This window comes from Odocoileus virginianus, chromosome 20 (genome assembly GCF_023699985.2).
Source record: "Odocoileus virginianus isolate 20LAN1187 ecotype Illinois chromosome 20, Ovbor_1.2, whole genome shotgun sequence".
Lineage (NCBI taxonomy): Eukaryota > Metazoa > Chordata > Mammalia > Artiodactyla > Cervidae > Odocoileus > Odocoileus virginianus.
The window spans coordinates 46,147,108-46,159,705 of record NC_069693.1 but is presented as its reverse complement, the minus strand read 5'-3'; the positions used below and the strand labels follow the sequence as shown (position 1 = coordinate 46,159,705).

Genomic DNA, 12,598 nt, shown 5'->3' with positions numbered 1-12,598 from the left:
CTGACCTTTTCCAGTCCTGAGGCCACTGCTGAGTTTTCCAAATTTGCTGGCATATTGAGTGACGCACTTTAACAGCATCACCTTTTAGGATTTGAAACAGCTCAGCTGGAATTTCATCAACTCCACTAGCTTTGTTCCTATCGATGCTTCCTAAAGCCCACTTGACTTTGCATTCCAGGATGTCTGGCACTAGGTGAGTGATCACACCATCGTGATTATCTGGGTAATGAAAATCTTTTTGTATAGTACTTCTGTGTATTCTTCCCACCTCTTCTTAATCTCTTCTGCTTCTGTTAGGTCCACACCATTTCTGTCCTTTATTGTGCCCATCTCTACAAGAAATGTTCCCTTAGTATCTCTACTTTTCTTGAAGAGATTTCTAGTCTTTCCCATTCTATTGTTTTCCTCTATTTCTTTGCATTGATTGCTGAGGAAGGCTTTCTTATCTCTCCTTGCTATTCTTTGGAACTCTGCATTCAAATGGGTGTATCTTTCCTTTTCTCCTTTGCCTTTCACTTCTCTCGTTTTCTTAGCTATTTGTAAGGCCTCTGCAGACAACCATTTTGCCTTTTTGCATTTCTTTTTCTTAGGGATGGTCTCGATCACTGCTTCCTGTACGATGTCATGAATCTCTGTCCATAGTTCTTCAGGCACACTATCAGATCTAATCTCTTAAATTTGTCACTTCCACTGTATAATTGTAAGGGATTTGATTTAGGTCATACCTGAATGGTCTAGTGGTTTTCCCTACTTTCTTCAAGTCTGAATTTGGCAAAAAGGAGTTCACAATCTGAACCACAGTCAGCTCCCAGTCTTGAATTTGCTGATTGTATAGAACTTCTCCATCTATGGCTGCAAATAATATAATCAATCTGATTTTGGTATTGACCATCTGGTGATGTCCATGTGTAGAGTTGTCTCTTGCGTTGTTAGAAGAGAGTGCTTGTTATGGTCAGTATTTTCTCTTGGCAAAACTCTGTTAGCCTTTGCCCTACTTCATTTTGTACTCAAAGGCCAAATTTGCCTGTTACTCCAAGTATCCCTTGACTTCCTACTTTTCCATTCCAGTCCCCAATAATGAAAAGGACATCTTTTTTCAGTGTTAGTTCTAGAAGGTCTTGTAGGTCTTCATAGAACCGTTCAGCTTCAGCTTCTCAGCATTACTGGTTGGGCCACAGACTTGGATTACTGTGATACTGAATGGTTTGCCTTGGAAATGAGCAGAGATCTTTCTGTTGAGATCGCACCCAAGTACTGCATTTTGGACTCTTCTGTTGACTATTAGGGCTATTCCATTTCTTCTGATGGATTCTTGCCCACATTAGTAGATAAAATGGTCATCTGAGTTACATTCACCCATTCCTGTCCATTTTAGTTCACTGATTCCTAAAAGGTTGATGTTCACCCTTGCCATCTGCTGTTTGACCACTTCCAGTTTACCTTGATTCATAGACCTAACATTCCAGGTTCCTATGCAATGTTGTTTTTTTACAGCATTAGACTTTACTTCCATCACCAGTCACATCCACAAATGTGTGTTGTTTTTGCTTTGGCTTTGTCTCTTCATTCTCTCTGGAGTTATTTCTCCACTCTTCAGTAGTATATTGGACCTCTACAGACCTGGGGCGTTCATCGTTCAGTGTTGTATCATTTTGCCTTTTCATACTGTTCATGGGGTTCTCAAGGCAAGAATTCTGAACTTGCTTGTCATTGCCTTTTCCAGTGGACCACGTTTTGTCAGAGCTCTCCACCATGACCCGTCTGTCTTGGGTGACCCTACAGGGCACGGCTCATAGTTTCATTGCATTAGACAAGGCTGTGGTCCATGTGATCAGTTTGATTAGTTTTCTGTGATTGTGGTTTTCATTTTGTCTGCACTCTGAGGCATAAGGATAAGAGGCTTATGGAAGCTTCCTGATGGAAGAGACTGGGGGAAACTGGGTCTTTATGGGCACAGAGGGTAGAAAAATGAAGCTAAGAGGATAGGTTGCTCCAACAAGGGTGCCTTACCTTAGGGAGGGGAGGGGGTCTTACACAGATCACCTCCCTAGTGCTGATCAGACTGTTGGGTTGCAGACTGATGGGTTTAAATTTCCACTCTCGGGACAGGCTGCAACATCAGTTAGATTAGGTATTAAGGCTTGATAGAGTTATCATAAGTGATTAGATCTTGGACCTGTTGATACTTTTTAACAGCATGGGGATTAGTTTAAAACTTTAAAGCTTTGACATTTAAACTCAGTATCAAAAAATGATTAAATTTTGTGTTGGACTGATTATATTTGATAAAGCAAGAGCTATTTAGTACCACAGAAATAGTTTCTAAAATGTTTAAACTTTGACATTTAAACTCAGTTTTTCGAAAATGATTAATCTTGTGTTGAACTGATATTTAACAGAGAGGGAGCTGTGTAGTCCCTAGTAAGCAATTTAAAAAGTCTAAGTTTTGTTATTTAAACTCATTTCCCAAAAAGGATTAACTTTAGGCTGGGGGCTCTTCAGCAGGGCTGGAAAAGGTAAGCTCTGAGCCGTGACGTCGCGGGACCCACCTCCGCCTGGTCGGGTCCAGCAGGGACAGCGGACCGCTAGGCGGGAACCTGGGGCAGCACGTCACGTGACCAGGCGCTGAGGACAGCCCTACTTGCACCTCGATGGGCGGTGCGCGCGCTCTGAGCCCCGCCCCAGGGGCGGGGCCCCGGCCGCGCCTGCGCCGTGACTGGTACGGGCGGGCGCGCCCCGAGGGGGCGGGGCCGCGCGGGGGCGGGGGCGCGGAGGCCGGAAGGAAGCAGGTGGGGGGCGTGGCAAGCGAGGGAAGCCCGCCGGCCCGCAGATAACCGTCGCGGCCTGATGACGTCGCACAATGGCCGGCCCCCGCGGCTAGTGGAGCCCGTTTGTTCCGCCCGCGTCGCGCCTGAAGCCGGAGACTGTGAGCAGCGGAAGGGCCGAGAGACGCCTTCTCCGCGCCCTCCCGACCCCTGCGAAGCCGTGGCCCCCTCTCTGCCCTCGAGCTGAGGTAAGTGGTGGTGGTGGCTGGGAGGCCTGGCCGGCGGGAGAAGGAGGCCGAGGCGGCCGGACAGGGAGCGTGGCGGCGGCATTGAGCCGAGGCCCGGAGCCTCGCCGCTTCTGCCTCCGGGGAGCACTCCAGGCTGCCCCCAGCCGAAGCGTGACTCTCGGGCCCCGGGAAGAGGACGCTGAGCTAGGCATGATCCCAGGTTCCGTCCGGGCGAGCTGGCCGGGGGTCCTGAATCCCCCTAAACTCGAGTGCTTGGCGGCTGCCTCCGCACTCCGTCGTGGGGTTGATCTCCCGAGGCTGTCATTTCTCTTCCGGGACATTCGCGTGGTACTGCTTTCCGCCCACAAAGATGGGGGTGCTGAAGGAGGCACGCAAGTTCGCCCTCCGGACTGAGGATAGGCTCTTTGGGAGCTTTGAGCTCTCTGGATCCTCTTGGAACTTGCTCCCTCGACTTCCTGGGCGGCACAGGTTGGATCTGTTGGCCGTGCCCCAAGACGCACGCCACTCTTTGGATAAACTTCCCTGTGCCCCTTTGGTTAAGAGCCCATAGGATGCCGGGTCATTGCTGGGAGTACCTAAGACTTAAGAACTTCCAGCCTTACTCCTGCTAAAACTTAAGTGTTCCTGAATACTTTATGATAGCTGACTTTGCCAGATAGAGTGGTTGATCATCTTATATGAGCTGTTCAGCTCTGCTTCTGTGAGAGCAGATCAGTCTTTAGATTCATTTGGGGAGAATGGAAGAAGAGTGCGTTTGGGGGCATAGCAGTGGCTTTCATCCTTTCTCCTTCGTGTCGCCTGTGGAGTGGTCCTGTCCTAGAGCAGAGGTTGGGATTCTCAGGGTGAAGCTGAGCCCAGGTCAATTCCCGCTTCCCAGGCAGGGGCATCTTTGCCTGATGATGTTACAATCTGAGCACAAGTGTGGAACCCACCCAGCTCTGGAAACCAGTCACATGTGTCCTGGAGGCTAGAATTTCTCTCCAGTTTTTGGTGGGTAAGATAGCTTTGTGAAACCATTTCTAAGAGCAAAGGAGGTGTTTTCCTTTTTCACAGATCATCTCGAGGTGAGTGCTTCCTCCCTGGGAAGTCATTTGGTGTCAGGCTTAGTCGGTTTGGGGATGATGTCTATCACCAGTCTTGACATCTTTCCTTTGGATGTTGTAAGTCCCTGAAGTTCTGAACGTGAATTTTAACCAGATGTACCAGAACTTGGGCATTCAAATAGGGACAGCTCTGTTAAAAATTGTTGTCCTTGAAAGTTAGACTTGTATTTCATTGGTGCTCTTTTGCCAGAATCTCTTTAGAAGTCCTGTTTTGGTAGTAAATATGCAAGCCATAGGGGAAAAATCAGTCTTGTTCAACAGTCACACCACATGTTTGACCCAAAATCATCTTACCTGGCTTGGGAACTCACCTCACTTAACCAGACCAGGCTTTTGAAGAGCTTCATGCTGACCCACCTTGAGAGAGGGAGGATTTGCTGCCACTGAGTGCCCGGGGATTGTTCTGCATGTTCTAAAGTTCTCTCAGAAAGAAAAGTTCCCAAATGTTCTGTACTTTAGCGGTGCCCTTGGAGTCAAGGTGCAACCTTCCAGAATGACCACTGGAAAACGAGGCAGCACCACTCTGTGTCTAAGTTCCAGAATAGTCTTCTAAAAAGTAGACACTTATTTCAAGTTTCTTTCTGGCATGCAACAGGTATTTACAACCAAGGAGTCTTTGTGATTTATTCGACAAGCATCTATCAGTCTCCGTCTGCCAGTGTACTACGCTGTGGAGACACAATGATGGACACTGTTATTCTCTTTTCCAGGCAGTTTCACTATCTTGTGGATCAAAGGCCTAAAGAGTTACAAACTTTGCCAAGAATGCCCGATGATAGGGTGATTGTGTGAGAAGAACACACTAAGTAAGAGTTGTGAGCCTGGGAGTTGTGAAGACGTGCCCGGAGGACCCTGTGTTTCACTGTGTGCACTCAGTAGACCGCATGTTTTCCTGGCTCCTGACATACAGCACTTACTCAGATATTTGCCAAATTGAGTTAATCTCGGAATAGGACACTGATGCCCAGAGAGCCAGTTAACTCTCCCACAGTGGGCTTGGAACACAAACCGCATTCTGACCCCCAGCAGTACTCCCCTCCTGCCCAACAAGTTGTCACTCAGGGTGCTTCTGATAAGCAAGTCAGTTCTTTGGTATGTTTTCCTCTGCAAGCTGTTCACCTGGATGTAGCCTCAGATTGTAAAATCCCAGGAGATTCCACAGGGAGAGAAAAAGTGGGTCTCCTTTCCCCAGGAGAATGTCAGTGCCCCCTGTGGGTGACTGTGTGTCCTGGTGTGCCTAGGAAGGCTGTGACTCTTGCATGTGGTAGTTGTCAGCAGTGCCCCCAGGTTCAGACAGTAAGTTGTGTGGTAGCCATTTGCTGAGCTCAGAGGACCTGGGAGAGTCTGAGTCCTTCCACTCATGCCCTTCATGGGGAGGATGTCTCCCAACAGACTTTGCAAATGGATAATGGTAGTATAGCATGGTGAGTGTGGGTACATGGTAGAATACTGCACAAAAATACTCTGGGCAGTAGCTCTCAGTCTAGGGACTGTGGGTGGACCTCAGGAGGTTTTGAACTCCCAGAAATGGGAGCTAAATTGCTTATGTTCAGGTTTTTCTAGGGAGAGGAGTCATTCCCTTACTCAGATTCTTAAAGCAATCCATGTCTGCACCCCCCCCAGCCCCCCGCCAATGGAAGGCTGACAGCACTTGTGCACCTGGATAGAAGCAGGTGCACGAAGGGCCTTTTGCTAGAAATGGCCCTTTAGAGGAGGGAAGATAGCGCTGTGCTTGGGGAGGGGGGGTGAAGTGATTTCCATAATACAAACTGGGGGCACATTCAAGGATCTGCGAGGACTTCTTTCCACACACCATCCAGCAGCCTTGAGATTTTAGTTTGAGGCAGCGTTTCCTGTGGTGTTGGTATAGAAGTGTGCACCTTTGGGGGGTTTCTTTTGTTAGATTTACTTTTAGTTTTAAGTGCCTTGAGTTTCAAACTTGGGACACACTTAAAATAAGTGGTGTCACAGATTCAATTTCCATATGATCATCACTATTCTTTACCTAATAGTCTGTGTGGACCATATAGTAACTTTTCCATCTCTGTAAAAACCTGCTTTTGGGTTCTAGAAGGGCTCGGGCAGGAAGCTAGATGGATCAGCACAAAACTTGAGAAGGGAGAAGAGAACAACAGACAGATCTCCTGGGTCAGTGTAAGTCCCCGGTTGATGTGAGGGCTGTATTCCAGAACAGAATTTGTAGAGTCATTTGGCGCTCAGGTCCCATTTTCTTGTAGAACAATGGTGATGTGTGGCAGGTAGTCCCAGGGCAGGTAGCAGGAACTGATGTTCTGCATCAGGCCGGCTCCGGGACTGGGCAGCAGAGTAGACTCCAGCTTGGACTGCACTCAGTGGCTAGGTGGCCTTGGTTTCCTTCCCTGTGAGGGGTAACATCATTTGTCTAAAAGGTCGATGTGAGAGACTAGATCCAGTGCCTGGCAGAGTAGTAGTCTCACCGCAGGTACGGTGGCTGTTGATTTCTCTGCATAGTTGTTGTAAAGACGTGATCGTGCTGAGTCCGTTCTCTGGTGTGTGTTGGGTGACTGGCCCCTGGGCAGTCTCGTGGGTAGTGGGACACGGGTGTTGGAAGCCATCAGCCTCAGTCTAGGGACTCATCTTGCTGCTGCAGTGACTTCTAGAGTGGCTGCTGTTTTCCCATATTTCAGATAAAGAAACTGGAGTCTGGCAAGTTTACGTAATTTGTCCAGGACCCTAAGGCCAGGAGGCAGTGGAGCGAGGATTCGGGTTCTGACTCAGAAGCCCACACTGATCCCCATGTCCCAGAAAGACACGGTCCGCTTGCTTGAGTTTGTATATTTGAAGCTAGGAGCTCTTTTTCGTCCATTTCTTACCCTGGGATTTAAATCCAAGTTTGCCAAAATGCACAGAGCAGTTTGTTTGGACCTAATCATGACAATGGAACCTTTTGGCACCTGGGCCCCAGGAAGGGGCTATTATCATGTTACTTGCAGGCAGCCTTGGTGCCAGGAACAGTGAACAGGATAGTATGTTGCAAGGCTCAAGTAGCAGTTGTGTGGATTTTAAGCTAGTTTAAGAGGACACTTAATTTTGGTTACTAGCTGATTAATTTCAGAGGCAACTTGGTTCCCAAGGTTGCCATTAGACTGTACGATGTGACAATCGGAATTTGAGGCTCAGTGACAGTTGTGTGTGACTGCCTGCCTTCAGGGTCCCGGGGGCCAGCCTGAGCAACTGGGGAGTGAAAGTCCCTGCCTCTCTATGGAGAGGTTTCTTACGCACAGTGTAGTAAAAGCTGTACAAAGGTGGGCCTGGGACATTGTTCACCAAGGAAAATCTCACACATTTCACTGACATCATCAGCTAAGGTGAGGCGAGAGGCTGCTGGTTTGCCACTGGCCCCCGACTGGTTGCTGTACACCCAGCGCTGTGTCTGGAGGAGGCGAGGATGTGGGCCCTGTCTTGGTAGCTTTCTCACCTTGCTGGTTGCCCTGGACTGCCAGAGGAATGTATGTGGTGACAGGCTCTGCCCTGTGCAGGGAGGCAGCAAAATACAGCACTTTAGGACTGACTTTAATATTAATAATTCCTTCAGTAGGCCTGCCTCTGGACAGTGTCGTTAGAAGGCCGCAAATTGAATCATTTTCCAAACTGTCTACTTTTAAGTCACTTTGAATGGATTGGTTTGTAAATTCCTTTTACTGCTGACTATTTATAAGGTGATGACTTTGAAGTGATTTGTCCTTATGTTTGCTGAATTTTAATAATTTCCATTATCAGCAAAAAAATTTTTTTAATTATGGGTTCAGATACCAACTCTTGATATGTGCATCTTTAAACACAGGTTCTCCCTTTGAAAGGGTACATTTAAAAGATACATTTTAAAATATTAGTTACATATAAATGCATAAGTAATTTTATATAATTATGCAAATACAGTTATGTGTGTTTTCAGGTTTCATTAAGGTATCATGTGACATGACTGGCATACATTGTTTTAAATAAAAAACCTTGAAGACTCAGGTGAACATTAAGCCTTTCACTGTTCCTGCTCTTTCACACCAGCTTGATGGTGACCCCTGGCCTGGTGGACAGTCAGTGTTCGCTTGTAGGCTGTGTGGTGTTGGTTGGCTGTGTGGTGTTGATTTCACACACACACGCACACACACACTCTGTCACCCCAGTTTATGCAGCCTGCGTTTAGAACAATTGGGACAATTTTCTGTCTTTGCACATTAGGGTGGGAAAACCAGGAAAAATAGTCACTTTATAATTAAATCTAGTTAGTAAAAATAGAAAAGAAATCTTCTAGGATGACAGTCAGTGTTTTTATATTCAAAACTACTTAAACATGTACGATTTTCTGCCAGAGTTGTTTCCTGCAGCATGCCCATCCTGGAAAGGTACTTCTTGAGAATCAGGGTGCATGGAGGCCTTCTGGCGTCCTTTGGTGGCTCCAGAAGGGCCTGCGGTTTAAGGATCACCCCCAGTGATTGTGACTTGGTGGTCAGGGCCAGGCCTGGAGAGATGTATGCAGGAATGGAGACAGCCTGCATCCTGGGGACTGTCTGAAGCAATCGGGCTTGTGTTCCAGACCCTGTAGGGGGGCTCCAGACAGTGGTCAGGCGTGTTGCCTTCTGTGTTGCCACGGTGTTCCTAATGCACATCATCCTGAATTTCAAAAGAAATTACTTTTAAGAACCCAAAAAGCTGTTGCTTGTGGTGCCCATCTTCCTGCTCACTGGCTGATAAGCTTGGGTTGCCCTGGGAGGAGGGGGGTGTGCAGGGGCTCTTGCCACCCAGTGGTTCTGGGTGTGGGGCTCCTGATGCCCAGCTCAGCAAGCCCGGCCTGGCCCCATGGAGGCCTGGGCTGTGGTGCCTGGTGCTGCTGGTCTGCAGAGCACAGTCTGGGATGTGGAGGAACTGGGCAGCCATGGGTCCTGAGCCCTCCTGCAGATCAGGAACCCGCCTGGGGCTGGGAGAGCCGCGCGGGACTGACTGGCCTTTCTGCTGGATGCTCTGAGTGTGTTCTCTTTCTTTTGCAGAACCGTGGGTACTGATGGATGTGGCCGAGAGCCCTGACCGGGACCCTCGCTCTCCGGAGGACGAAGAAGAGCAGCAGGGGCTCTCGGACGATGACATCCTGAGGGAAAGCGGGTCTGAGCAGGATCTGGACGCGGCGGGTGGGAGGGCTTCTGACTTGGAGGATGAGGAGAGTGTGGCCCCAGGACTGAGCCAGGAGGACGAGGAGAGTCGTTCCGATGAGGATGACCGGGATTCTGAGGCTCAGGAGCTGAGCAGGGGCCCAGCCAGCCCCCCACGAGCCGAGGGGGACCGTGCCAGCGACCTGAGGGACGAGGCCTCGTCGGTCACCAGGGACCTGGATGAGCACGAGCTAGATTACGACGAGGAGGTGCCCGAGGAGCCAGCCCCTGGCGCTCAGGAGGACGACGCTGAGAAGGCTGGGCCCGAGGATGACGAGGAGCGTGGAGAAGGGGCTCCTGGGGAGGAGGGGAAGGCGGGGGGCCGTGCCATGGAGGACAAGGAGCCCCCAGAGGCTGCCAAGGAGAAGAGGAAAGAGGATGATGACGGGGAGATCGACGACGGGGAGATTGATGTGAGTAGGCCTGGTGGGCACCCCGAGGAGGGGGTGGGGGGCCAGCGCTGGGGCCGTTGCCGTGGTGGTGAGGGGACACTGAAGGCAGGGAGACTAGCTTGGCCTGGAGTCAGCAGCTGGCGGAAGTTCCACAGACCCTCACTTGTCTATCTGGTGCTGTTGGTTGGATCATATTTTTTTTTTAAAGAGGTCATTTTCTGCCTTTTTTTTTTTTTTTTCTGTCTTTAAGTACTGTTTGAGTTAGTGTTCAACTAGAACCATCGTGGATTTCAGTTCCTGTTAGATTCTTGAGACTGAGGAAACTTCCTTCCAGTTTTGTCTATTATTTTGGCCATTTTTCTCTTTGTCCTCTGCTGAGGGTCTCCACTAGGCCATGCTTCCTTGCAAGTGTCTCCTTGGGACTGCAGAAAAAGGGATTGTGTTGTCAGAGCACTTTGACTTTTGACCATCACATTCTTTTAACTTTATTTATATTAATCTGGCCTTTCAGGTTAAGGAGAAGGTGTCTGGTAATAATCGTTTTAGTTGTGAGCAGTTGGGTTTTTATGACAGATAATCTGATGAGAGAACTTCCATCACCATCTTTTTAAGAGGTTGAATTTTGAGGAGGGAAGAATTTAAAGTCCTGCTGAGAAATGCTTTTACTCAAAGGAGGAGAGAGAGGGACAGAACAGATTGACAGGAGTTTTAATGTCCCAGGAAGGAGATTCTGCTCATGGGAGAGGCACTGACGTGAGAGGTGTGAGGAATAGCTCTCAGAAATGCTCTGGGTTGCTGAGGGGAGGGGGTTGTTGGTTAAGTATGTGAGCTGGATTTGCTTGACACGCTGGCTTCTCCAGCAGCTAGTACGTATGCCATGTCTTGGGGCCATGGTTGTGCCTGGTATTGCTTCTTGAACTTCATGAGAACAGAACTTTGTGAGGCGTTACAGGCTCATGTGTGTAGTTACAAGCTTAGAATTTTAGATCTTTTGTCTTCTCACAACTAAACGTAGCAGATGGTCTCCTAAGCTAAGAGCCACTGCTTGTTAGTATTATACTTACTTACAAGGGTGCTGTTGGGACGTTGTCTGTGAGCATTCTTAGGTTCTGCCAGCTGTGCTTCCCTTGCAATTTGGAAACTTCTTCTCAACCAGAGGGTTGCCAGAGGAAAAAAAGATGCCACGAGACTCCAGTTAATCAGTTTGGATGACATTTGGGGCAGAAGACGAAATCATTGATTGAGATTGCCCATGAGTTTGGTCTCTCAGTTTTCAAAAAGAAAAGCTAAGCCAGTGTCTTGCCCATAGGACGTGGGGCTCCTAGTGACGGGACATGCGGCCGGCGGGTCTGGGCAGTCCTCCCCCATTAAGAAAGGACGAGGTGCAAGCTCTTCTTGCTTCAGCTGTGAATAGTCCACAGGGGAAGTTCATCGACTTCTCAGCCTTTCCATGCTCACATGCGGTCAGATATCTCCCCACAGGTCCTGGGGGCTCTCCCACTGCACTGAGTTAGATGTGGTGGCCTAGGACGTGACGTTGACCTGAGCTGGCCCAGGAAAACACCTGTTGTTTGGAGATAGCTGGTTTCTTCAGAAACAGCATGAGAAGTAGAAATCCAGGTTGACTTTCTTGCCCACTTGACCCTAGATGGTTGTTTGGTTTGGCTTGTGCCTGCCTGGTCTCTCAAGAGGGCCCTGGAGCCCCGCTGGCCCCAGGCCCAGCTTCATTCAGCCACAGGGTGGCATGTCTGTCCACATGCATCCCCACGGGTCCTGCAGTGTGCTGCTGGGCTCTTTGTGACACAGGGGCATGTGACCGGGCGGAGCAGAGCCTGTAACCCCTCCAGACAGGCAGACCTGGACAGGGGTGAGCGCTATGAGTGGAGACTCAGACCCTCATGGGAGCCCCTCTGGTTCACTTGTGCCCAGATGCCTGCATTCCAGGCTCCTCCCCATTCTTTGATCACTTGCTTAGATGTTACGCTCTTTCTGAGGGCTCTGCCCCTGACTGTCGCGTCAGGCTTGGTGCCTTTGCTGTGATTCCTATCTGAACTGACTGGGTCGTTAGTGTGTGTGTTCCTGTTGCTCTTTAGCACCCTTACTTCCAAGAACACAAGTGATTTACCCTTCTTTTAACTGAGAAGTGCTTTTCTCTGTTGGAGTACACTGACCTGCTTTTTTCCCTTGTAGGCTTTGGGTCAGTGGGACAGATGAGCTGGCTTGGAGGGAGGCAGGCCCCCTCTCCCCAGCTTTTCCACTTTCTTTCCTTGGTAGTGACATCAGTTTGTACAATGAACCTTTGACATTCTTCTGTTTGAACCAGGTGGTTTATAACTCAGGCCTTGAATGACTTGCACGTGTTTTGGTGAGCTACCTTCAGATACCAGTGCCCTTCTGGAAGTGCCACTTGCCTGTTGCAGTGGGAGGGGATTTTGCAAACAGGATTGTGGGCCAGCTATTTATAGCATCTAGCTTATTTGTGGAGGGGGCCGAGGGTCCCCGCCAAGTGACAGCTGAAGCATGGGTGAACTTGACTTAGTCAGCGGTCTCACCTGTGCCGGCAGCTCAGACAGCCAAATGGCGCGAGCGGCCATGTGTGCCTTGCATGGTCCTGCACAGAGCCTCCTCCCTCGAGGATCTATGACTTGCCTTTGCAGACTCCAGTCCTTCCATCTTTGGCCCTCCATCGTCTCCTCCGCTTTGTGACTTGGTTCTGTTTTTGTCTCGCATGTTGTCTGGTTAACGAAACTTTGGCACCTGGAGCGTCCCATCCACTTGGGAAGGGCCAGAGTATTCTGTTCCCTCCCTCCTTTCGTCAGTGACTATCACACTGGTAGGGTGGCTGCTCAGAGATGGCGGGACCGGGCCCGCACCCTGAGTGGACTGTCCACACAGCTCCTTGGGCAG

General features: G+C 49.4%; 1 protein-coding gene and 1 long non-coding RNA gene across 3 annotated transcripts in view; one reads left to right on the top strand and one right to left on the bottom strand.

Annotated features, from left to right (window-relative positions):
- The first annotated feature begins 2,839 nt into the window (after positions 1-2,839).
- The window catches only part of ZC3H18 (zinc finger CCCH-type containing 18), a 41,518-nt gene continuing 31,759 nt past the window's right edge, over positions 2,840-12,598 (top strand). For both annotated transcript variants that reach the window (XM_020911703.2, XM_020911701.2), the window contains exons 1-2: positions 2,840-3,013; positions 9,141-9,712. In XM_020911703.2, coding sequence (XP_020767362.1) covers positions 9,155-9,712 — 558 coding nt within the window. In that variant the 5' untranslated portion in view covers positions 2,840-3,013; positions 9,141-9,154. The remainder of the gene's footprint in view (positions 3,014-9,140; positions 9,713-12,598) is intronic.
- Positions 9,864-11,469, bottom strand: LOC139029937 (uncharacterized). The gene is made up of 2 exons (XR_011482266.1): positions 10,756-11,469; positions 9,864-10,113 (listed from the first exon to the last, which is right to left on the bottom strand). It is a non-coding gene; the product is annotated as an uncharacterized lncRNA (long non-coding RNA).